Source organism: Dermacentor variabilis, chromosome 3 (genome assembly GCF_050947875.1).
Source record: "Dermacentor variabilis isolate Ectoservices chromosome 3, ASM5094787v1, whole genome shotgun sequence".
Classification (NCBI taxonomy): domain Eukaryota; kingdom Metazoa; phylum Arthropoda; class Arachnida; order Ixodida; family Ixodidae; genus Dermacentor; species Dermacentor variabilis.
The window spans coordinates 220,147,243-220,174,507 of record NC_134570.1 but is presented as its reverse complement, the minus strand read 5'-3'; the positions used below and the strand labels follow the sequence as shown (position 1 = coordinate 220,174,507).

The window sequence follows — 27,265 nt, the reverse complement described above, 5'->3', positions numbered from 1 at the left end:
TCAATAAAAGTTATTTCGCAGATAAGAAAATTAAGCAAGAACGAATGGCAAAGCCTGACGATGTTCCTTGCTGCCAATTTAGTTGGACAGTGTGAAGCTCAGAGTAAGAAATTGGAAACAACTAAAGAATCCATAAATGACATAGTAGAAACATGGGGTAAGGCGGGGGGGGGGGTGAAAAACTAAAACAAAATGAAATTGATGAAGCCCATTGTATGACACGAGTTTACAAACCATGAAAATAAGCGCTAGTAGCGCAAAGGAAGAAATTAAACATTCATCACAAGGGCTACATAAATACAATGCCATTCTGAAATACAACTTTCAGGAATATTTTTAGGAACAATATGAGAGACATAAAAGAGTTGTCTTCTAATGTTCAAGAGTGTAGGCATTGATAATTTTTGTTAGCGTTGATACTTGCTTCTTGCTCTTGGGATTGACCTAGTGTCAGTGAGAAGTGCCGATTGTGCTCTAAATTATTGCTGATCAGTCGCACCAAGGTGGCGCGTTGAAATGCGTTGCAGTGTCATGCAATAACAGGGCAGAACGCAAGCCCAAATTAGCTTAGCCAGTCTTAACCGGTGGTAATTGTGGGATATGAAGCGCAGAAATAGATTTAGGGGAAATGGCGGTGCGTCAGATTCACTGGCAATTGAATGCACGGTTCGCAAACATGTACACCACAAAAATCGAGCCTATAATCAAGCTACTGCAATATGTTGTGTTTTGCGCCATCCAGCGTTAATTCGGCCCCTGGCATAGCTCCTTGAACGCTTTCTGCGTGTCGGTAGTCTTACTTTTACCGTCTTCATTCTACACAAGAACAAGATTCTGCATATATAAACTGTCTGGTTTCAAAAACGTCCCGTTATAAACTCGCATTTTCCTTGTTATAAGAACAGTTAACCAGTTAACCTAAGCACCTATAGACGGCTCTGTTCTCAGTAGCGCTGGAAAAATATCCCATAGTGATTAATTAGTGGCTGTAATATTGGGCTGCTAACCATGAGGTCGCGGGATCGAATCCCGGCAACGGTGCCCGTATTTCGATGGGGACGAACTAGGAAAACACCCGTGTACATAGATTGAGGTTCATGTTACAGAACCCCAGGTGGTCCAAGTTTCCGGAGGCGCCCACTGCGGCATGCCTCATAATCAGATCGTCGTTTTGGCACATAAAATCCCATATTTATGTGGCAAGGAAAAAATCGCAGTTTCGGCCGAAATCCGAATCATCGATAGTGATAGCAAATTGGTGCATCAAAGGATAGCAGTTGTATCGGCCACGTAGATTTGTAAAAATTTACCTGCTAACTAAATAACAAGCATGGTGCCACGAGCGTACAAGCAATGATGAACACATATTCATCGATGACCTTGCTCCCTCGCTCTCAAAAGGCTGGAGGGAGAGAGCTCGGCAGCAGTAGCGAATGTACTGATCTTCGCGCGGCGTCTCGCTTCAGCGCGAAATAAACGGCGAAGACAGAGTGCAGACGAACCTATGAGCCCTCAGTGCACCTAGGTTCTGCACTCATCCCAGATCGCGTTTAATATAGGGCATAGATAAATAGATAGATTACTCAGCTCAGGCGCATCCGTCTACTTGATGTGTACTTCCTTACATTGGCCTAAGACATTGCCACTGGAGAAAATATAGATTGAGTGAGAATTCACCGATGAACACGATACTCCCTAATGCGAAATTTTAGCGCAGCTCTATGCCAGTTTTAACTTCGCGATATATTTGCTGGCGTGGACAATCTACCTGGCATGGCACGTTGTAAACAGAGCGATGTGTGGTGCGACTGATTCGCTAACCGAGAGATCGCGAGCGGTTGCGCGTGGGTGACGCGTGGGCGCGATCCATAGCACCCGCCGCACACAGACCTCCGCTCATGCAGCCCTTTGTTTCCATACAGACGAAGCGCAATACTCTGACACCATTTATTAGTCATCGTTGTCGCAGGCCCACTTTGAGCGGCACTACGCTTTTCTTCTCACGCTTTCGGCATACCCTTTTCCTTCGTTTTGCGCCTCATGGTTACGCTGCAACCTCCTTGTTCATTATCTTCTCTGCACTCTCGTCTTTATACCCTGCTGCGCTCTGCGTTCGCGTTAATCCTTCGCCGTGTTCGTTCGCTCCGTTAAGAGGGACAACGCCGACGTTCGCCGCAGGAACGGGCGCCTAAGAGCTGCGGTATAAAATAGCAGCACGAGCCCTCCAGAAACCTTTCAACATAAATTTAGTTCCTGGTAGGAAGCGACAGCTTGCCGCTCTGCTGACAAATGCATTCCTGTACGGTACTTGTGAAGCTGCCCGGAGGCGTTGAAATAATGGTTTTCGGCGTGGATGTTAAAAGTCTTTTAGCTGCTTGGGATATTGTCCCTTAAAAGTTCAATCCGATTTGAAGATATCTTCGATAACAACGACTCATATATGAACATACTATTCAAGACTTTGTGCAGCTTCCCGGACACCACTTATTACCATGGACACTTGTGGCCACTACATATGTTGCGGACTTTTCATGGGATTCCACGACACGATTGGGCGATTCTTCAAGAAATTTATTTTCTTTTTTCAACGGCGGCGCAAGTTAAATATGTGCTTAGCCGTTCACAACGTAGTCCACTTCACACAATATTACTCTCTTCATACGCCACGCCGAATTCTTGTTAGTGAAAACTTGAACGTTTCGGCGAAAGAGCTTTTGATCGCCAGCGCCTGCTGTAATTAAGAATTTTAGCTTATGAAGTTCACTTCTACTTTATTACTACTCATTTACTTCGGATGGCACATTCTTTCTGGATTGCGTGATTGAGAAATGACGTCTTTTGGGCGCTTACATGACATTCTTAGCACAAAAGTGTATCTTCTCATTAGGAAAGCCATGATACCCGGTAACGTACTGCAGTCTTTTTGTATTCCTTGCTTATAACGCGGAGTTCTTACCTGCTGTAAGGTTCCTTTGGTTCTGAGGAAAGCGATCACTATGTAGCCCGGAACAAAACACATAGAGGAAGCAGTAAGCAGCCAGCCGACGGAAATGGACCAGCCTGGAAACTTGTAGTCCTCCCACTCGAGGGGTTTGTAGCGAAGAACAGCAAATAGGAACATCGTCTGCAATGAGCAAGGGGAATGGCTCAGTCAGGCTGTCAACTCCAATGAATCAACGATATACTCACAAAGAGGAACAAGGGACTTATGTAGCTCCAGCACATGCGCCAGTACAGACCCGGAAGGTGGCCAAGCATTTCTTTGACGTGTTGAGAAAAGCGGTTGGCGCCTGAAAGAGGAATACAAGAAGCTACGTCACACAGTAGCTTTATGTTGTTTTGTGCCGTCTCAATACATGTCGAAAACCAGAACGAAATGCAGGAAGCTTTGCATTGCACCTTTGAAGCTTCGGCTGTAGCGCATAAACGAGAAGAAAGGGGGTTGACCGAGGCGCCCGATGTTGATTAGTCATATCAGAAGAAGCCATGGTGTCAGTGTTTGTTGACTTCTTATGATATGGCTGTAGCACATGTAATTCATTCTTTGAATCCCCCATAAAAGTACGCGGCGGCGCCGTGCTGACTGCCTCTGATATCGTGCGTCGAGTTAGTGGATTTTGAGTATTCAATGAACTTATTAGAGCTGCAGTGGTGGAATGTTAAGAACATTTGGCTCGTAAATCAGAACTCGTAAAGTTTAACAACGCCCAGCAATGAAAGCTTGCTCGGTTAAACGAATAATTTTTCGCCTAAATTTCGAGGTTTGACCGAGCAGTTCCAGCTCACATTTTCGTTCGCGCGCTTGATGCTCCGCTTTTTGATCGACAAAGTGAGTGAACAGCAGTTTTCTGTAATAAGACATTACATTACGACGTAAAACATGTACATAGAATGTAAGCTTATATAGGGTGTCCCAGTTAACTTGCACCTGGATAAAAAAAAGCCCAAGAGTCTCAGAGAAACCGTACCGACTGCATAGTACCGTTGTCGTGTGTATATACTTACAGCGATAATTTTTTTCATCTCGAAGTAACAATCAATTAATTGCTTTTTATTAGTAAACTTTCTAATTATCATTTGATTCGCAAACATATCAATTACAAAGATTTAGGGTACCTCAAATAACCTTCGAGTCAAGCATTTGTCTCGTGTTCAGCATTGCCTAGTTGGTTGGCGTAGGAAAGCGCGAGAAACATCCAAAGTACGAAATAGATACGTGATCGCGCGCCGCTACTCAAACACTACCAAGCGTATAGCCACGGATACACGGATTTACTGGCGGCGGCAGCTCGATACAGGGCTTCACGCTTCACGCCGCTGACTCCTTGATAAGCGTAGCGGAGCCGTAGGGAGGTGGCGGTGGGGGAGGGGTGGATTTCAAAGCCGGGAAACCGGGACGGTCACTTGGGGCTGTAATTTTGCGCACTCATCTTGTTCTGTTGATAGGCGCTGCCGGAACGTGCGTTCCTTTTGTTCCCCATAGCAGCAGGAACAAACCTTGTGCAGGCTATGTCCATCTAAAGCATTTTGGCGGATCTGTACGGCCTGCATATGCTGTTGTCCATTGCGTAAATAATTTTTGCCTGACGGGTAAGTGCGTAGATAATAACGGGAGATCTCAACGGTACCACGCTAGTGACCTACTCTTCTGGAAGACAGTCATGACCTTCACCAATGATCAGAAGGCTGATCCTGGCCTTGGGGGCAGCAGCGCACGGAGACACGGTATTCCGCATGTGACATTGTGGAAGGCACCCTAGTGCGTCAACAATACTGAGAACGCTCGAAGTCCTTTGCGGAACTGGTAGCTTCACAAGAAAGCGACACAGGACTGTGACGGTAATTCAAGAAGCGGAAACGCATGCTTTGGCTTTCTGCGCTGCTAACCCTCACGGTAGTGTGCCTTACACCAGTACAGAGGCCGGAACCTCTAGATCATCAGTGTGGAGGATTAAAAAAAAGGCCATATGAACCCGTGCCATGTACACATAATCAAAAACTTGAATGCCGGGATTTCGAAAACAGATTTTACTTAGCCAACTGAATTTTCCCGAAATGTGAAGAACCAGAATTTCTCACTCACTTGTTTCGGACGGATGAGGCTAATTTATCCAGAAACGCACAATCTTCACAGCGCGCCCTACTGGAGTGTTAGTAAGCCCCACTGGTTGGCACAAACACGACACCAACACCAGTGGTCGTTTAATGTGTCGTGCGGTATTTTTGATGACAACATAACTGGACCTATCTTTTTTTGACAACACACTAACAACGCAACGCTACGTCAACAGCATCCTCGAGGGCCCGGTGAACGACGCCTGTTGCGACGCTCCACTTGCGCACCTTCGGAACATCTGGTTTCAACACGATGCTGTTCCTGCGAACAGTAGTTGTCAGTCTGGAGCCGTGCCTCGACAAACTTTTTCCTGGTCAGTGGAATGGCCGGCGCGGACCTGTACCCTCGCCTACAAGGTCGCCGGACAAGACACCGCGGGACATCTTGTGAGGCTATGTGAAATATTGCGTATATATAGCAGCGAAACTACCACACCGGGCGCCTTAAAGCAAAAATAAGCAGTCTGCCGCGATTTTCCAATGGCGCTGGTCAAAGCTGTAACAGCACAAGTACTTGCTCCTTTCCAGCACAAGTGCTGGAAAGGAGCAAGTACGGTATTGCATCAGACGGTCACCTGTTTGAGCACGCGCTATAAGTGGCGGTGGAAAATTACCGCTCAAAACTGGTGTAGAACGTGACTCTTCAACGCACCTTCACTGTTCCACCCTATCCTTACATAAAAAAAGCCTCTGATATAGATAGAAATAGGAAAAGAACTGCTTTGTTTTGCCTCTTTTCCGGAGCTCAAGAGACAGAAAGGGGAAATGGCTAAACCAGTTGCGCCTTTAGATGTTCCTTTGTGAGCGGCTGAGACGTCTTACGTGTCCTTGGTTTATTTTTTATTGGAATAAACTACTGAGAAGCTCTTTCCTGTTCTTCCGAGAGCTTTCTTTTTCTTTTTTCGTGCTCTTATGCGCACTATATTTTAACATTGATTGAATTTATTTTGTAGCTTTGTTCCATGATACGCGAAAGGTTAAAGCCATCGTGAGTGCCTCAGGATAGAAAACAACATTCCTGCGTTCGCAGATGCTGACGCTTATCGCACCACGCAGGTTAGGTCGCGAAACATCTCGAGCCATCCTACATGACGAAGCGTTACACATTGCAGCGATAAACAAATGCAGACGTATATCATTCGAATGTGGCTTCGAGGCGCTTGAGTAGCGGCGCGCAAACGTGCCTCTATCTCATATTTGGCGCATTTCACGGACATTCGTTGTTCCTTGGAACAAACAACCAGGGAAACATCAGCACGTAATAAATGCTTGATTAGGAGGTTATTTAGGGTGCCCTACCACTTTGTAATTGACATTGTGCGAATAAAGCAATAAATAAGAAGTTCACTAATTGAAAGCAAATAATTACTAATACTTCGTGGCGAAAAAATGCTGGCTGTAAGTACACACGACTACCGCTGCTATGCAGCCGGTACCATTTGTCTAGAGCGCTTGGGTTTTCGAAAAATCTTGGTCGAAGTTAACTAGGACACCTGACACATCTCTCTCTAAAACGCACAGATTTCCTACTGAAAGAACGCATGATGTTGAGCAGCTTATTCAATTTCGCGTTTTCCTTATGTTTTGGCTGCCCGCTCGGGTGCTAAGCAGTGCTGGCGCACTTCGCATGGGCTCCTGCAGTTTTCGGCAATTTTCCGGATGCCTGCTTTTATTCATCAAAAACTGTGTCATCGACTGATTCGGCATGGAAGTAGTACTGGAGGATATCAAGTTTATGAGCGGTACGTGGAATTACCGTCATTTTTTGCGGTTTGAAGGTTTCACGCCACGCTAACCGAGCGGACCCTACAAGACTAACGGCCAGCCGAGCACGCGTGACCCATGACCCGTGAACCCCGGAGCGCGCCCCGTGGTTCGTGAGCGCTCGTGAGCCACCGCTCGCTCTCTTCGAGAGTGACTCGGCGCTGCCGCTGAGTACCAATGACTGACGCATCCGGCGCAGCAAGAACTGCACGAGAACTGAACCAGGAAAACAAGAGCATTGAAACGCAGGTGAAGACGATACAAGAACAGCTACAAATTGAAGCGGAGTGGACGTATGACGAGTGCAGTGGAAAGCCGATAAATATCAAGGAAAAATGGTACACATGGGAAAGGAGAGGCAAGAAGACTCGGGTGCATGTAAAACCCACAGCCGAGGAAGCAGACCAACTACGAATGCAGCAAGCCGGAGCAACAATACCTATGGCGGGAAACGTGCCACATTATAAAAAAACCAAGACTTCCACCTTTGCCAGTGGAAGACACGAAGAGCATCTACAGACCTAAGGGGGGATTACAACTCTCCTAATGGACATTAGTGGCAGGGACACATGGCATCGGGCGAGCTAACAAGTTGTCCCAAAAATACTTCTATGAAAACATCTGGATTCAAGCGCAACACGTCGAGAATATAATAACCGCAAGTACACCAAACAAAGACATAGCGTACGACACGCTCCACAAGATCACCAGCATCCAGCATGGAGGGTCAATTTACGAAGCTAAAGCACATATGAGGACACCAGAGGGCATTAACAAAGCCGTAATCTACAACATCCCGCCAGGCACTAGCGAACAGCTACTACAAGGGCTACGGGTATCCACAAGATACACGGTTCTCGCAGCACGCATGCTGGGAAGATCGTCAACAGCACTCATATACTTCGACAGACCGCACGTCCCATACAACATCATATATATATTCTGTGACTACCGCTGCAAACCGTACAGGAAATCCATGCAATACTGCAGAACCTGCGGGAAACAAGGGCACCGGCAAGATATCTGCCCGAAACCCCTTGTAAACTTCTGCTACATATGCGGGATGGAAAATCAACCGGAAGACCACGACTGCCAACCGAGTTGTACAATCTGCCAACAACCCTATGAGACAGCAGGAAATGGATGTCGCCATAAACTGATACCAAATCCACCATCTTACAACATCAGACTGCAATTGGAAAACAAGATCCAAGAGCAGCAACGCAGATGGAACTCAAATTCAGACATCTCGGCACAACCCCGTATCAAACAGTACCTCACTACACAGTCCACGCAGATCCAGAAGTGGCTGCAAATCAACAGGCGGTCGGTCAAGGACGCCGGTCAAGATCACGGTCTGGATCCCGTACACGCAACTCACAAAAACGAGTCACGTATGCAGACGCTGCAGGAGGAAACACACGAGCACAAGAACCCACGGAAACCGAACGAGATCTGCGAGCACAACTCCAAAATCAGCAAGTCCTCATCAACAAGCTCATACAAAGGTGCAAAGAACAAAACACCGCCAATCAAGCCTTGAAGCCTCAAGGAATGCCAAATATTCCTTACGGAAGAAGGAATCAAGGAAATTGTAACAATAGAGGTGCGGAAGCATATACAGGAGGCAATGATCAATTTTGCAAAAGGGATAACACAACATCTCCAGCAACACATTACCGCTCGCCTGGCCCTTATCCATGCTACCCTCCAAGACATCAGCAAGTTCATGACGTATGCCAAGCAGAACCACGTTACGAAAGCCACAGTAGAAAAGCAACTCAAAACACTGACACGCCTCTCAAGAAAGCACGTAAAGACCTCCACAATGCAGCCAGATCGGAATACATGAGTCGGGGCGAAAACTACCATATCGAACAAGATGGCGAGTAATACCAAGAAAAGATTACCACAACTCACAATGAAGCTGTGGCAATGGAAGTGTCGCTCTATCCGAACCAAAAGAACAAACCTCCAGGAACTGACCAAACTGGAACAACCAGATATCATCGCCGCTATCCAAGAAACTTATCACAACCATTCTGCACATACAGGGATATGATACACACACCGGATCTCAGAGAACAGCTATCCTGATGAAGAAAAATCTCACCACACAAGATCGCAAGATCCAGGGAACAACCATGGAACACACCATAGTGGAAGTGATACCTGAGAAGAAGACACACCAAATACTATACGTACTATGCTTATATAGTCCACGCAGAGATCCGTTATCGGACTTTGTAAACTGCACCACGCAAGTCAGAAGGCTATCTAAAGGCAATAAAATCGTAATAATGGGGGATCTTAATGTTCCCCAAAGAGCATGGGGTTACCAGCGCACGACAAAGAAAGAAGCGCGAGTGCACCGATTCGGTGCAACAGAATCACCTCACCCTCTGGAATGATTCTAAGCTAACGACTCGAATAGGGAACAGTGTGTCAAGGGATACAAATCCCGACCTCACCTTTACAATAGGAATATCCAAGGCGGAATGGACCCGAATGGCAGCGACCACCATATCCTTCACCTTGAAATTCTGCACCATAAGTAACCGAGCAGAACCGGAACTGCAAAGCTGACGGACTGATAGGCCTTCCGAGAACATGACATAGAAGAAAATATCGAAAATAAGGAAGAGTGGCTCACCGAAGTGGTCAAGACGGTGGAGAAGCACACTACTGAGATCCAACTGACGATGGACACGCCAGCCGTAGACTCTCACCTCCTACATCTTTGGTATGCCAGAAGAGGACTGCTGAGGCGGTGGAAAAAGCTGAAACTTGACCGCAAACTGCGGAAACTGATCGCTCACATAACAAATCAAGCAGAGAATACGTAGATCAACTCAGCAGCTAGAATTCGCATAAAGCTGTGCGACCAGCTTCAAGGCACACTCAGCACAAAGAAGACCTGGCATATACTGCGAGCCCTTCCAGCTACATCCAAAACCAAGACCCAACAAAGACATGACCTCAAGAAAATCATTCCCTCCCATCCAGGAACTCAGAAACAGAGAGAGAAATTTATTTACAGAAAGGAAAAGTGGTTGGCCTGAGCTCTAAATTGCTCTGGCCTGCTACTCTACACTGGGGAAAAGCGACGGGGAGGGACAGGGCAGATAAATGATGATGATGGTATAAGGAAGAGATGCGTATATACAAATTCAAAGAGTTGTAGCATCTCTAACGCCGTGCGTCCAGCCCAGTGGCTTGTAGAAAAGCTATAGTGGCACCTGTTATCAGGGCTGCGCTATTTGCCTTAGGCCAATCACTTTAAAGAAACTCGTCTGATAGCGGACTTTTATGGATCTTTGCAATGGAACAGACCGGTTGCTGTCGTTCTTGCGCGTACACGGAACACACGCAAAATATATGATCAAGTGTTTCTGCCACTTGTCTTCACACTTTAGGCTAGTGTCACTGCTACCTATCGTACGTCTATAACGGTTGATGAATGCGACACCTAGGTGAGTCCGGTGCACTACACTCGTTTGACTTCTTTTGAGCTTGTGAGGCATACGAAATTTCATTTGTTGGTGCCATTTGTGTGCTCGCTTGTGTCTTCAATTAGGTTAGGTCGAGTGTTCCAACGTACGGTTGCGTATTACGCGACGAAATAGGGCGTTTGTGTCTGTTCCTGAGAACGGATTACGTGCTTCCGAAGCATTATTTCAAGCAGTTTTTGCTTCAGCGTCTGCCTGTTCGTTTCCTATCAGACCACAGTGTGAAGGTATCTACTGAAAGGTGAAATTGTGGCCATTTATAGTTGCGTGGTCGAGATGCTGTGTAATTTCTATAGCCAAGGAATAGTACGGGCCCCGTCTGAGGACACAGTCAATCGTTTGAAGAGCGGCTTTAATTTCCAATCGTGGAATATCGTCCATGCGTGAGGAGGGTCCTCGGACAGACATCAGATGCCTCCCGGATAGCAACAAGTTCTGCGGCAGTTGATGTTGATCTATGGTCTAGTTTAACCGCCGAGCGATGAAGATATGTAGAATGACGAAGGCTTCAGTGGATGCATATGGTGTGACAGAGCCATCGGTATACATGTGTACAGTATATCCGTGGTCTGCAAAAATGTGCAACAGGGCAAGTTGCTTGAGGCCAATAGATGTAACGGATGACTTTTTAGTAATTCCAGGGATCTGCAATGTAACGAAAGGTTTATGAAGAACCCACGGGAGTATTCTCGGAATACAGGCAGGAGAAAATATTGACGGTAGAAAACTCTGATAGCGCAATATAGTCCTTGAAAAGCTGGAACCTGGGTAGGTCCCTATTGCAAAACCCAGTGCCAATGGCACCCAGTTCCCCTGGGACCCAATGCGCCGGATGATGGGCCCGGTGCAGCGCGCTGGGCAGGCGTGGCGTACTGGGAGGCGCTGGCTACTCGTGTGAAAAACAGCTCTAGCGCGTTAAATATGCGGTGCCTGCACACCGTACATATTTTTCTGAATACAGAAAGCAACCAAAAAGCGTTTTAGTGCAATAAAAAGAAAAGTAAAACTGCTAAACCAGGATTCGGTCGTCCGACCTACAGATCCCAAGCCCGGCACTTTACCATCACGCCACGTCAGCAGACAAACCTAAACGGATAATTTGGCATGTCAAAATTGAGAAGCAGTTTTAGTTTCGCAGAGCTGCGTCTTGCACAGACATGGTAGATGCGCTATCGCCCAGCAACTCACGCCTGTACTATAAAGAAACATTTGCTCTCCGTATTCAGTAGCATGCTCGGAAATGCCACAACATCGATTTTCACATGCTATTGGTATTTTAACTTAGAAAAAAGTCCTAAATGAACCGCCGACCAGGGACGCTGTAGGGGCTGTTACTGCCAATTTCGATAGCCGTTTCCTGTTCTTTACGCGATAGATATGCAACGTTTTCTTAGTTCAGTGATGCTTTTCAGTCAACGCGTCTGTCTATTCATATATCTTCGTCAGAGAAGCGCAGGCTAGTGCTGGAAGACTTCCGCGATAGCACATATACCTGTGTTTACGACGCGTCACATCGGCGGTCATCGCTTCTTGTGCTGGCATTGTAGACATGAAAAAATGGTTTATTTAAGAATACCGATGCGAAAACTGAAATATAGAATGATTTATCTTTGTCAGACTTCTTGATTCCTGAGCCTAGACGCGCCGATATCGTGAAGGACTCGGCGGATACGCTAGGCCTAAGCGCCGGTGGGGACCGATCTCGGCGCGGGTAGCTGGTGAAAGCTAACAAGTATGTAAAACTTTTTTTTAGTAAAATAGGGTAAGTGGAAGTGCACGAATCACCTGAGTTTTCTTATCTGTGCCATAATATCAATGAGCGGTAGGCTTCGAACTCGGGGTCCGTTCGAGCGTGTCTCAACGACTTCTGGATTTCATGTCCACTCCACAGCACTGCGACAACGGCGACAACTCCCAGTCATGTGTTACTTGCGAACTACTAAAAAACGCGGCGTCCTCTGCATTTGCGTGGTTTGATTCAAGAATTTAGCAATCCGCCAAATCAAAAGGAAAAATGCAAAAAATGAAAGTGTGTGATCTTCAGTGTCAAATGTGCATGAATAAACTGGGCAGCTCATGCACCTTTATTCCAAGGTGCGACACGAAATAGAATTTTATGACCCCAAGATATAGCCTTATTTAGGACAAGAGACTAATGTCAAGCGATGAAATTGTATAAATCATTTATTATTCTGCAGCGCTCATCCTTGCGTACTGGAACCAGCGCGGTAAAAACACAACCAGCGCAGTTTCCAGTGCGAACCAGCGAACCGCAGCGAAAACCAGCGCCTGCACGGCACAAACCAGTGCGCCCTAGCGTCATGGCAATGGAACCAGCGTCTCTTCCAGTGTGACCAGCGTTCTCACTGGTGTCCCAGTGAGTTCCAGCGAGTGCCGGCGTACGCAGTGCGATCCAGTGCCAAAAAATGCGCTGGTTTCACACTGGAAGACGCTGGTTTTTGCAATAGGGGTGGCAGGGAGCGATGACAGAGGATGGTGCCTGTGTCACGTCAACACGCGAAGGTACATTCGAAGAGGCTCGCAGAGCAAGTATACTCCAATAGGACAAGCACGAGCTTCCGCTATTCTCGCATTGGTTCACGTGCATCGTGTGAGGCCCAAACAAGTGCGCAATGCTTGAGCTTGAATGCGCTGCAGCGCGCCCACACAGATAAGTCCCATGCTTGAGAGCGCCAGCATGCTGTACCGTATATACCATACGAATATTGCTTGGTACAATTGGAGTAATGACGACTCCGAGGCATCCCATCTTGTTCCTGCAACGACGCGAACAAAACTCTTCAGCTTTGACTTCACTCACGTGTCTTGACCAAGATAATCCCCTGTCTATGGCTAAGCCAAGGAATCTGTGGTATGTAACCATAGGTATCGCTACTCCGTTAACGATTATCGGATACCTGGTCATTCGTTTTCGCGTGAATGCAGTCACAGAACATTTTTTCTTTTGAGAGCTGAAGGCCTTGGCGCCGCAGATACTTTGCTATTATTGTCACTGCACGTTGAAGCTTAGCACGCATTTGGAGACGGGTGGCTGCAGATGCCCATATGCATATGTCGTTCGCATATGTGCTAATCTTCACCGTGTTAGGAAGTTCAGATGCAAGGCCAATCAATGCAACATTGAAAACAGTTGGACTGAGAACTCCCCTTTGTGGAACACCTCGATGGATATTGTACTGTCCGATATCTCCATCACTTGTCGACATATACACCGTGCGGCCACTAAGGTAGCTAACAATCCATGCATATAGCCAGCCACCGACGTCTAAATCTTCCAGTGCATCAAGGATTGCATAGCTGAGTGCATTGTCGTATGCACCCATAATATCCAGAAAAAACAGCTCCAACTAACTGATGGCGACTTCTTTCCTGTTCAACAGTGTAGACTAAGTCGGTAACACCGGCAATGGAAGAACGGCCTCTTCTAAATCCGTGCATTGAATCAGGAAAGCACTTATTTCTCTCTAGAAACCATTCCAGCCTTGACAAGACCATTCTTTCCATTACTTTGCCGACGCAACTGGCTAAGGCGATCGGTCTGTGGGATGGAAGCTCGTTAGGGCACTTCCCCGGTTTGCGCAGCACTACAACGCGACTGCATTTCCAACTATCTGGAACATTTCCTGTCTCCCACGTCCTGTTACAAAAATATAGAAGAAGACGTCGTGATTCTGTGAAAAGATGGCAGAGTGCAGCATACGTAATTCCGTCTGGTCCTGGTGCTGATCAGCGTCAAGACACCGAAAGTGCAGCGTCAAGCTTGTGCATCGTAAAAGGTACGTACTTCAAATCGCTCATCAGTTGACGGGGGCGCGATAGTGACAAGGGATGAAGTCACTGCAAAAGGTGTGTCCACAATGAGTTTACAGTAGTCCTCTGCTACCTCCAATTCGGTCCGGCGCTGATGTAGAGCCACCGCATGGAATGCGTGTCTTCGTTGTAGAGTTGCAGAATTCGTATGATCCACCAGATCTTAGATAGAGGCTGTCTTGGATCGAGGGATCCACAGAATGTCCGCCCACGCTGGGTGTGAAGCTTGTCCAGATGTCGAAGAACATGTCCTTAGGCTCGGCGACTGTTAGAAATATCTGACGGTGACTTTGTTCTTCGTATAGCCGTTCTGCGCTGCGACGGACTGCGCGAAGGGCCTCATATCGTATATTGACCGATGATCTGTGCCTCGGTACGCTAAATTCTCTGGTTTTGTCCCGCAGGGTGGAGGCAATGATGTCCTCTATTTTGGAGGGGGATGTCATACTCTGACAGGCGGTGTGGACAGAGGTCTTAAATAAAATCCAGTCTGTTCGACGAATGCAACGTGAGGCTGAATGGCGAAACCAGCTAAAGTGAACATAAGTTGGGAGGTGCTACTACCATGAGTCTCTAGATCCGTCGACCAGCATGCTGAAGACAGAAGGCTCCTTGATACAGACCATAGGTCAAGACAACTGCTGTAGGAAGTGCCACGAAAGAATGTAGGAGACCCGCCGTCGAGCACATTTAGTCCCCGACTACACATGAAGTCGGCCAAATGTTTGCCACGAGAATTCAAAGTGCTACCCCACAGGGGATGGTGTACGTAAATGTCACCAATCCCAATATGAGGACCTTACGATGCTTGCAGCAGAGACATCAGGCGCGAGCAATCGATCCACGCTCTTGGGTGGATGTATCCTCCGATCACTGTAAACGTGTGCTATTTGTGTTTTGTGGCAAGGCATAGGTAATCATTAGTAGTATGCGATGGGACGTCATGTCTGAAATACACCAGATCGTGACGTATACAACCTAACACTTTGCTTGAAGTATGGTCGTTACGAGACCATATCTGGACATATCCAGAAACACGTAAAGAAGACTCCATGTTAGGTTCACAGATAACGGTAACTGGAAATTGGTAGTTAAATGCCTGCTGTCGGAAATCCGACAGACGACCACGTAGACCTCAAGCATCCCGTTGCATAACAAGCGGTTGACGCACCCTTTCTTTAAACATTTTCGCCATACTTGCTTAGTGAAGAACCACTACCAGTGATTCCAACATTTCCAGTAGCTGCACGGCAGCCTTGGCAACCGGGGTATTCAGGCCGGAAAGAATCCTGCGCATGGAGCCCGTCATAATTTTCAACATACTTGTGACGTTCAAATCATCCATCTTTTCATTCTCTTCAGTGCGTGTAGGAGCGGTGCATAAGGGCGTTCACGCAGGCCTTGATGGCAACGAGCGCCACTGAGTCTCCGATGCGTTTGGGGCCGATGATGAGTTGCCTTGTACTTTCGTAGAATACAAAGGTTTCGACGCACGTGCTTCTTCATTCCTTCGACGAGGAGGCGGTGGAAACTGCACTTGAGCTGTCGATCCTTCTACGCGAGGAGGGCTGCGGTCCCGTTGATGTCGGTGTCGTGAACAACGTCTGCGTTGGCGGATAGCCATTGCCGCTTCCCTTTGTGTGGAATGATCTCTAACCATCTTCTTCAGAATACCAATTTCATTCGTAATCTTTGGGCGCTCTTTTGACATTGTGTCATGGGCACCAGAACAATTTGGACAATTCGCAACGACGATTCAATTGCTGTCTGCGTGAGGTCCACCACGTCATTTGCATGTTAGTGCACCCTTGCAAACTGCACCGACATGCCAGAATTTCATACACTTGTGACCTTCTGAAAGCCTCGGCCCGTAAGGGCGTACCGAATGCCTCACATATCCAACCTTGACGTGTGTTGGCAAGGTTTCCGACTGGAACACTAATTTCACACATTGGGATCGTCCAAAACGGTGAAAGCTGACCACAGGAGCCGACGATGGTAATAGTTTCGCCAAGTCCGTGTCTGTAATATCAATGTGCACGTCGTAGATGACGCCTGTCGTCGCTTCTTTGCCGTATGTGGGGAGTGCTCGAACTGGGATGCTTCCCAACTGAGTGACGTTATTCAGTGTTTCCAGTATTGTGGGTGTACTGACTTCCACCGAGAGGATATTCTTTCGAGCGTTTATACGTATTTCTTCTACTTGACCATGGGCAGTTCGTTCTAAATATTGCGAAAAATTGAGTTGAGGTTGTCTGTTGTCTTTATTGGTACGTATGCAACAGTGTATTACTGCTTTCCACTTCCCTTTTTCGTCGCCTGACGACTGTTCGGTGATCTTCTTCGTATCTTTCTCTCCAAACGTCCTCTGGACATCAATGTAAAATCGCTGTCCGAGCCCATATCATTAGTAGAGGAGTCATCAGATGAGTCAATCGGGACAATGCTGGGGTGGAAGCGGTCACTCACGCCAGCGGCATAACGAACTGGGCGTTCAGGACCGAATTACTGGGCGGGGTTCTAGTCCCCCATTGAAGAGGAAGACGTCCCCCAGTTTTCTTGTCACTGATTGCAGAGCTCAGAGGAAATAAAATATTAAATGCAGAGAGCTCGAAGCTGAAGCTGCTCGCTAGGATCACTTCTTCTTCCTCTTCCAACTGAGAAACAAATTCTGGAACAAATCAAGCGTAAACTTGTCGGAGACAATGCCGCCAAGGTTACCGATCCCTAACTGTACAAACGCGAAGCAAACCTAATCCTCGACAGCCCTTTCACGCTTCCTGAACTCCATGCTGCCCTTGCCAAATTGACCCGTAACACATCGCCAGGAAATGATAAGGTCACCAACAAGATTCTATGAAACCTCCCAGGCAAGGCCCTAAATGAACTCATCGACTACATGAATAACTGCTGGGAAAAAGGCGAGCTCCAGGCAGAATGGAAGCACGCAGAAGTGATTATGATCCCATAACACAACAAGCCACCACAAATCCGCAACCTAAGGCCCATCTCCCTTACTTCCTGCGCTGGAAAGCTTCTCGAACAAATGGTTCACAATCGCCTCACCACAAACCTCGAAGACTCAGGATTCATGTCTGACAGAATGTTTCGCTTCCGACAGCTCCTCTCAGCACGAGATATACTACTACAGCTCAAGGAAGACCTCTTGGACTACTTAGAACGCCACAAAAAGTTTTCTATTTTAGCAGTAGATCTAAAAGGAGCCTTCGACTATGTGAAGCATGAAGCAATCCTCCAGAATCTCCAAGACACAAAGTGCGCAATCCGGACCTACGAATATGTACACGACTTTCTCAAAGATCGCACAGCTACGGTGGGTATCCTTAACATCCAAAGCGACAAGTTCGAAATGCCCAACAAAGGAACTGCACAAGGGTCACTCATTTCACCATTGCTGTTCAATCTCGCCATGATTAAGCTCCCGCAACAACTCGATGGCATCGAAGGTTTAAGCCATGCAATATACCCCGACGATATAACGTTATGGTGAAAAGCGTCCATAACCGGCCAACAGCAAACTACACTCCAAGAGGCAATCGATCAGATAGAACAGTACCTCTCAAGATGCGGTCTCCAGTGCGCCCCCCAAAATCAGAGCTACTCATACTCAAGACAAGGACCCGGGGAAGACCGCCAGCCTACGTCGCCCCAGATCCCCAACGTCAGATTGAAACGAATTGATATCTGTCAAGTTGGCTCCCCCCGCGTCATTGGTCTCACAATACATAAAGACGGTTCTGGTACCGCTACACTTCCGAAGCTTCAGAAGACCCTAACACAAGTAACCTATCTCATTCTCGTAGAAGCACCCAAAGAAGACTTAAAGAGCAAGAAACCGTCCAATTAATCCAAGCACTCCTTATAAGCAGGATCACATATGGCACCCTGTATCTACTCCTCAAGGAAGCTGAAATTGAAAAAAACTCAACATCGTCATCAGAAAAGCAATCAAGAGCTCACTAGGACTTCCCAGTACGACCTCAAACACGACAATCCTCAATCTTGGCCTCCATAACACCTGGGAAGAAATGAGTGAAGCGCACAGAAACAGTCATCTGGAACGCCTTAAGCTGACTCAAAACAGGCATAGGAGTACTTCGCAAACTCGCATACAGCGGAAACTTCATAGCTGACTCAAACGCGAAAGCCTTATTACCGCCACTTCTTCGTGACTCTATCTCTGTCGCTCCAATACCTCGCAGCATACATGCAACACACCACGAAGGCAGAAGACGAGCAATAGTTAGAGCGCTCAACAAGAAATACTGAAAGAACGCCAACACGAGATATACAGATCCAGCAAAATACCCAGGTAGAAGAGCATACGCAATTACCGTGACCAACAACCAAGGGAATGAGATTGGCTGTGCCACCATACCTGCCAGAAATCCAGAAACAGCGGAGGAAGTGGACATCGTCCTCGGCATTGCCACATACAAAGGCAAAGCAATCATTTTGAGCATCTCGCAAACGGCATGTAAAAACCTACGAAAAAACCGAATTTCTGCCGCAGCAGTGAAGATTCTAAATGAAATAACAAGACGCCAAAAACTGCCTGAAAGCTACGTCGCATGCACCCCAGGCCATGAACATCTTACAGGAAACGAAGCAGCACATACTGTCGACCGAGAGTGTACAAGTCGGGATTTCCTGCCGCACTGTTTCCGGAAAGCGACGACGGTGGAGGACATTCCCATCAACTACGCCGTATTATTGCAACATTACCGACTGGAAAAAAGACAATATCCTCTACCACATCGAAGATAAAGCAAGGAAGCTGCCACCCCCCTGCGCAGACTGCAAACAAATACGTATGTCCATGGAAGTATCATGCAAAGGATGCACCCCACCAAATCCTCATACCTATGTAGATATTGTTATGTACTAGACGCCCTTCAGCACATGGTGTTGGTGTGCCCACATCGCGAGAAAACCAGTCAAGATGATGCCTCAGAACGGGTACAAGCGATCGAAGAAACGTGGGAGGCAATGTTAAAGGCACAGAGCCTGGAAGATCAGCGAAGTCTGGTGGACCGGACCCGGGCTGCGGCATTAGCCAACGGTTTTCTGGACTAAGAGAGCCGCCCACCTATGGCAAAGAAAGAACTATTTCTCGCTGTTCTCACAATAAACGTACATTCCTCCTCCTCCCTATGTTTGAGCTACCCCATTCTTTGGAGTTCTACCCTTTGACCGATATCTTTTTGTACCTGCTGCGCCAACAGCTGTGGGGACTCCGCAGAGGCTGGGAAAATTTGTTTTATTGAGGTAGCAATCGTATGAACACTCCAGGGGAATTCTTTTTCCGGCTGCGTCGCCGTGATGTTCCGTATAAAGTACAAGGGAGATAACAGCGTCGCCGCACGTCGTGTGTTATATGTCCGAGTGAGAGGACGCGAGGAAGGCCGACGATCGCGGCTCAAGGCTGAATCTGTCACGCGCCAATGAAGTAAGCGGAACGCAAACGCGTCGTCTTCCGTCGCTCTAAAGGCAATGGGAGGATGGGAGGAAGGAATGGAGGGGGGCCGCTGTGCGCATTTAGCGACCGGCCGCAGGGGGAACGGACGATCGCAGGAAAGTGGCGAGGCAGCGGGAAAGTGCGGGTAAGCGGCTTCCACTCCGCCGAGTGCGTACTGAGCGCTGCCGCGCGCGATCGCGCGCGCCTTATCTTGAAAGGAATCAGCAGATGGTTCGTAGGTTTTTGCGCGCTGTATGCTAGGCATTCTTGCCTTGAATAGAGCTTCCCTCGCTACTGCTGCTGCACAGGCTCACACCAGCGTTGTCACAGCGAGTGTCCGAGCTAATCAAGTGCGATATGTTCACCTTTTCAGCGTTCATCGTGCTATGTTCATCGTGCTTATTAATTCAGTTTGTAAGCGAATGTTTGCTCGCTTATACGGCCACTAAAAGTTCTATGCTTACTTCGTACAGCTCTCTACTAAATAGCTGTCACAATCGGTGCTTCGTATTTCAGGGAAAAGTGCAATTTTTGTCAACATTGGTAAACATGGCACGCCGCGACTAGTGGTGCGACTGCAGAGAATTGGATGCAACAGCTTCAATCCGCCTCGTAATACAATTTTTTTGCAGAGGTAAGCGGTATCCATGCAAGGCGTTTCTCGCCACATTTCGCTTAGTTTATGCTGAGCTATTTCAGATACCGTTTGCGTGACGCAGGTTCACTAGGCTGTACGCAAAACTTTACCGGCTGCGTACAAAGGTGCCGTGCTTCAATTCGAAATGGGATAAAACGCGCATGCATTTGCGCATAGTTTTCGTGCGCGCTCAAGAATATCAAGGACTGCACCGCAGTAATTGATGCTGAATTTATGAGAAGACGGGCCATTGCGCAATGAGAATAAAGTATTCCCTTCTCTGTGTCAGCCAGTTCCAGTAATGCTACAAATCTTTATATTGCAGACGTTAAGCAAACGATAAAGGTCAGCAACTGGTATCACTTTTGTCAGGAAGGCAGTTTCAAGCATCACTAACTGCAGAGTCATACACGTTATAGAATAAAGTAACAGATTACAACAACATCTATTTCATTCACGAATGTCATTATTTGTTCAATACCGCAAACCTTGTTCAGGTCTAAGTAGCATGGATAAAAACATAAAGAAAATATAAACAAACGTATAAAGTTTCAAAGTATCAAAGTGTGGCAAAAGGCAATAGAGAATTACTCAAATCGGCTACAGTGCGAGGAAAAAATGAAAACTTTATTAAATCTGTTCGTGCGAACCACGGTGCCAGTGAATTAGGATGATGCTGGCGAGTATGCCTTGCTGTTGAAAACGATAGATAGAGTGATGGATTAATTACTAGGCCCCCAATACAATCCAAGAAAGTAGATTGGAAACGTAAAGTTTTTTATATGTTCAAGACACTGAATGCCATTAGCCCGCTGTTGCGGGGGTGGCGTTCAGGGCATAGATTGTACCAAACCATCGACTACGACGTCAAGTTGTAGCAAATGAAGAAAAACGGGTTTATTTAGCTTAGCTACGCGGCTCCAGTGCGGAAGCCCGCTCCATGAAGGAGCAAATTAACGTCTCAGTTCACATCAGGACCCTCTGTCCACTCTCGAAAAGTATGTGCTTTTAATCCCGTCGCCTTCCCTAGGCGAGTCGACTAGGGAATCTGAAGTCTGTCCAGCAGCAGACCACCATCGTCAACTCCGTTGCGATACCACGCCCAGGCTATCCATTCCCCCAGTAACTCCGCTTCGAAAAACTGGTTTGGAATTTGTGGAAGAAAGAAATCATTCGGCGACATCTGGTTCTTTCGTCGTTGCCCATCCCATTCTTTGCTCAGTCTGCAAGGTGAAGGGCGGGCTGAAGGCCTTTCGTGGAAACCTGCAACAACCAGTTTACACGCTGTCTTTCTTCTTTGCTCAGTCTGCCAGGGAAAGGGCAGCTGAGGTCTTTTCCTGCAAGCCGGCAACAGCTGGTTTGCACGCTGTCTTGACGGGTGGATAAGTGCAGAGGGATGGGTGGTGATTTCACTCGTCTCATTACGTGCGCCTATTCATTCGTTGTCGTGGTTCCCTCCGGCTCATCGTTTTCTCTGGTTTCCAGGTAATGGTGGGGTGAGCGCTTTTAGTCGTCCACGCCGCGCTGGTGTATGGTTAGGAGGCGCGGTAGTTTGACACGTGTCAAAGGTTCAGTTAACACCCATGGGGGTGTCTAGACGTGACGAACACCTCCGCCGCCAAGAGATCCGACCTAAGGGTGACCAGATGTCAGGTTGCCCGAAGGGTCGATGTTCGGTCGCGGCCTCGGCGATCATTCTATTTGTGATGGCTGAGGTCACACAGCAGCCCGAGGGCCCAGCCCTCCCTTCGTTGTAATAATAATATTTGGGGTTTTACGTACCAAAACCACTTTCTGATTATGAGGCACGCCGTAGTGGAGGACTCCGGAAATTTTGACCACCTGGGGTTCTTTAACGTGCACCTAAATCTCAGCACACGGGTGTTTTCGCATTTCGCCCCCATGGAAATGCGGCCGCCGTGGCCGGGATTCGATCCCGCGACCTCGTACTGAGCAGCCCAACACCATAGCCACTGAGCAACCACGGCGGGTCTCCCTTCGTTCTGTCCACCTCCCTGGGATATACAGGCACAGGCACATCGACTCGTCGGCGTGCCCGAGCGCACGCCCACCGCGCACTATGTTCCCCGCATCGCTTTACAATGTTTTGCTCCTCTCTCTGTCTTCTCCCTTTCTAGTCGTCTTCAGCTCTCTACAAGACACAAATAGGTTGCCTAACTTATTAACATCACTAGCGATACGTACAAAACGTGTTTCAAAAAGAAAATGCGGATCTAGTGGCCCCGAACCAACTCGTCTGCATTCTTATTCCGGCCAAAGGCGACATCTCATTCGTCTTCCGTGTTTTTCCTACCTTTGTATCAGCCATGTTGAGGGCCATGCGCAATGTCGGCCGAGAATTTAGGGTCTTGAATATCGTATCCTAGCTTTTGAATGGCCCATTTGATGCAAAAATATTCTTTCTCCAAGGTTCTACACGCCTCTCCTTGCGGTGTGAGTGGTCGACTGAGGTACCGCACAGGGTGCGCTTCAGCGCTTTCGTTAATTTGAGCAACGACGACACCTTGAGCACGGTTGCTGGCGTTACACCAGAGAATGTATTCTCTGCAGAAATCTGGCGGGACAAGTACGGGCCGTGAACACAAAGCTTCCTTCTCGAGCAATCTTCATTTTTAAATATGCTTCGGTAATCTTCACTGTCGTGCGATCACGCACTAACACTTTCTTCATCTTGTCGACAAAGAACCCGCTCTAATGCAAAACCAAACCACGCTGCGTAACTTACGCACTTGAAATTACACGAAGATTCAAGCTTAGTTCTAATATCTACCATGCACGCTCTAATCGATTCTCCAACGCGGCTGTCTGATGAATACACGTGAAAGACACGCACCAACGCTTAGGTTCCTTGTGTTCGAGCACGAGACGCCTCAAAGGGACACTGCTAACGCTTTCTGAATCGCGCTGTTAACAGCGGCTCCGCTAAATAACGTGTCTTTCTTGCAAAGAAAAAAAAAGTGTCGCGAGCACTTACGAAAAGCAAATTGATACCTAAGCGCACCACTACAGGTTTTCAACAACTAACCTAGATTTGGCGGTGCATGCGTACCTATGAAAATGAAGCCTATCTGCTACAAAAGCGACCCCCATTTCGAAAAATAACGTTTCCAAACTTTACGCGCGCGAAAACCGTCTCCTTAAACCGTACTCGAGGCGGGCGCTGTCTCAAAGCTCCTGTCAAACTTGCCAACCCGGCAATACTAATGGCACGTATGTCATGCCTCTCGCTTCAGAGCCCCGATACCTTTCGTACTGTCCACCTGCCTTTCTGGTATTGCCCTCGGAATGCACTGCTTGGTATGACCATGCCGCGTCGCCTCACCGCTGCGTTCTCTGCTGCCACGCAGGCTACACCTCGAAAAGAACGAAACGAGGGGTAACGTAATTGCCCCCTGGCTTTTATCCTCTTCCGCGCCGACCGTCGCTTTGTTTTCAACCTCGTCTGGTGACTCATACGCCCTCAGATAAGAAACTTTTCAAACGACAAAACCGCGTTTCTAAATCCTTCTCGGCGCTCTCCACAAGGTTTAGTGGCGTTTTATTCCGGCGCGTTGTCTTTTCACCGACAAGTTTAAATTTGTGATGCTTCTTTCTCTTGGCCCTTTTTCTGGGGCTCTGTACCGCGTGCTTTTCCATTCTTTCCGTTGGCGGCTCCTCGGCCTGACCAACTTACTGAATTTCTGTCGAGGAAATCAGCAAGATTTCTTCTTCCAGCTTGACTATGCCTCCCAGCTAGTCATTCCCTCCTCTTTCTTCGCACTGAGTTCCTCATCGTAATTCAGCGCCTGACTCTCTTCTTGAATTTCTGGAGGAAACTTTGGCAAGATTTCCTTCTCCGGCTGAATTAGGTCTCCCGAGCTAGCTACTTCAACCTCCTCCTCTGCACTGTGTTCCGCGTCGTAACACAGCGCCTGCTCTTTTTGTTTTCCGTCGAGAAAACCGAAGGATTTCCTCATTCGGCTTCACTACGCCTTACGAGCTTGCGGTTTCATCCCCTTTCTTTGCACTGCTTTCCGCGTCGTAACACAGCGCCAGACCTTCTTGAACTTTAGTCGGAGAAATCGGTTCCTGCCGACATTCCTCAGTGGAGAGCTAGAATTTAGCGAGCGAACCCGCCTTCAGTAAACTGTACCTGCCTGCATCGTCAGCGCTCAGTCGGACTGCGACCTGCGCGACCTCTCCCGGCATCAACCCAAGCAACCTCTCCGGCCTTGTGTCCTAGTGAAATCATCGGATCTCACAAGACCGTTCGAAATTGAGTAGGTAGACACCGATGTCATCACCTGTTTCATGCGGCTAACGCAAAGCCGTCATTTCCACGCTTTGCATTTGTGGCGGTGCACTGGGCCTTAATCTCGTGATGTCTAGCCATTTTCGCGAGCCTGACTTCATGTTGCCTCTGATTTTCCTGCCACTGCTCCTCTTTCTCCCTGTCTTCTCGCGCTCTTTCTCTTATTTCTCGCGTTCTTTCTCTAGTTGCCTTTATTCCCTTTCGCGGCATATCTCTTCTCAGGGCTCTGTGAGCGCGTCCTCATCTAAACTCACTTCGTTAATTGAATTACGAATTATTGGCTTCCTCAACCTATGGTTGGTATCCATACCAAGCTCTACTGCCAAGAGCAAGAGGTCCTCTTTCTTTAACACTGCAATGTCCATGCTTTTCGAGAGCTGACTACAACTTCCCCTGTATTGCCACCACACCCTGTGGCAATCAGTCACAGCTAATTGCCCGATAGAACCCTGTCCTGATCGTCCGGCGAAGCGTAGCCGCTCAAGCACTCACCAAAGTTTGAGTTTGCGAAGGTTGTCTCCCGGCGCCACGTTCCCAGGTCCTCTTCGTTCCTGTGTCGTCGTGTACTTCAAGTGTCAACGCCGTTAAAGCGACGGTTGTCTGCTTGACTTATGAGGATGAGGCGTGCTGATTCCAGATCCGCAGAAGTGGCTCTTCTGTCGTAGTTTCCCTCGATCGTCTAAGTTCGTGTCTCCCGGAGCAAAGTACAAAGGTCCCCCGATCCTAGATTGTGAGGACTGCCGTCTTGATCTGTTCCTTCCAGATTGCTCGAGCCGTCCAAGATTCTACGGCGTTACTTCGATGGTTGTGTCTCTCTGAGCCCCGAGGAGGGGGTCTGCTGATCCCCGATCTGCAGAAGGCACTATTCCGCCGTTATTTCCCTCGATCTCCCAAGTTCGTGTCTCCCGAAGCCACGAACACAGCGCCGCCGATCCCAGTTGGTGAGGGCTCTCTTCTTGCTCTCTTCCACATTCTTCGAGTCATCCAGCACTCCACGCCGTTACTGCAACGTTTGTGCCTCCCTGAGCTACGAAGAGGTATGCTGATCAAGGACCCGTAGAAGTCTGTGATCCGTACGTAGTTTCCCTCCATCTTGCGAAGTTCTTGTCTTCCGGAGCCAAGTACACAGGTCCGCCGATCGCAAATCTTGAGGACTACCTTCTTGATCTCACCGCTGCCACTACTTGTTCAACTAGGCCGACGATTGGGGTAAGGAATCCACCAAGCCCATCGACTACGACGGCAAGTTGTAGAAAATTTAGGAACAGGGTTCATTAAGCTTAGTTACACGACGTCAGTGCGGAAACCCATTCCATGCAGGAGCATGTTAAACGTCTGAGTTTACATCAGGACCCTGCGCCGCCACTCTCGAAAAGTATCTGCTTTTAAACCCGTCGTCTTGCCTAGGCGAGTCGACTAGTCAATTTGAAGAATGTTCAGGAGCAAATTACCATCGTCGAGTCCGTTGCGATACCAGGCCAAGGCTATCCATAAGCCGCACTAACTGCCAGGTAAATGACGGCTGAGGTCTTTCCGCGGAACCCGGCAACAGCCGGTTTACCAGCTGTCTTGACGGCTGTATAAGTGCCGAGAGATGGGCGGTGATTTGACTAGTCTAATTAACTACGCCTATTCATCCATTGTCGTGGTTCCCTCCTATTCATTCTTTTCTCCGGTTTTCAAGTAATGGTGGGTTGCGCCCCTTTAGTAATTATCCTTGCCACGCGAATATCTACTTAGGAGGTTTGACACGTGACAAACGTTCAATTCAAACGTTCAAACACCCTTGGTAGTGTTGAGTCATCACACTGCATCATTTCAGAGGGTTAGTCATACAGAGAAAATTTTGTGTAAATAAACCTCACGGCTTTCCTTGCTACCTTTTCGAGACAGGTAATTTTTACACGTGTACTTGTATATCTTTCGCACTGGACAGCTTTTCACCGTGTAAAAAAACGCTTCCGCTCAGCGCGGGACGGGCCCGCAGTTATCAAAAATTTCTCGTCTTATCAACGATTGTTGCTGCTGTTTGTAGTCACCGAAGCTTGTGTAATCTGATTGCATGTGAGACTAATAGCGTAGAATTTTCTGGAAGACACGCGGGCCCCAACGATCACTCTAGAACCTTCGATGGCTCATGTGTAAAAGCCGACGTGCTTGACCGGCAGTTCAGATTTCGACGATGGCCGACTGTGTTCGCAGCTATCGTTGTGCTTTAAGTGTGGCCTGTTATTGTGGGCACAGGTTCGCCCCCAAAAATTTAGTTTCGTCGTTCACAAAATTGATACTGTGTTCTTTGCTTTCACTACTACGCAACACATGGTGGTGGTGCATTGCGGTAATGTACCGGACGCCTCCACGAACCCCTGGCCCAAGCCCGAACGTGGCAGCGAACACCAACGTCGGCCAGAACCAGCGAGGTATCCGCAGGCTGCAAGGACTGCCCATGGAGCACGGGCCTTTGCCTGAGACAACAAGGAAATTCGTCGTCAAGTCAATCCTAATGGCAACTCCAGCGTCCCCCATCGTGCTGCAACAGCCTAGGGAGCCACCGGCCGTCCGTGGATCACCATTTTAAGACCCGGAGAACAGGCTGGAAACACATGAAATGGTCGGTG

At 47.9% G+C, this 27,265-nt stretch overlaps 1 protein-coding gene across 1 annotated transcript in view; it reads right to left on the bottom strand.

Annotated features, from left to right (window-relative positions):
• SerT (Serotonin transporter) overlaps window positions 1-27,265 on the bottom strand; it is a 698,017-nt gene that overhangs the window by 95,611 nt on the left and 575,141 nt on the right. The window contains exons 11-12 of the mRNA XM_075686868.1: window positions 3,190-3,290; window positions 2,957-3,124 (exon numbers count right to left, since the gene is read on the bottom strand). Of these exons, the coding sequence (XP_075542983.1) occupies window positions 2,957-3,124; window positions 3,190-3,290 (269 nt within the window). The remainder of the gene's footprint in view (window positions 1-2,956; window positions 3,125-3,189; window positions 3,291-27,265) is intronic.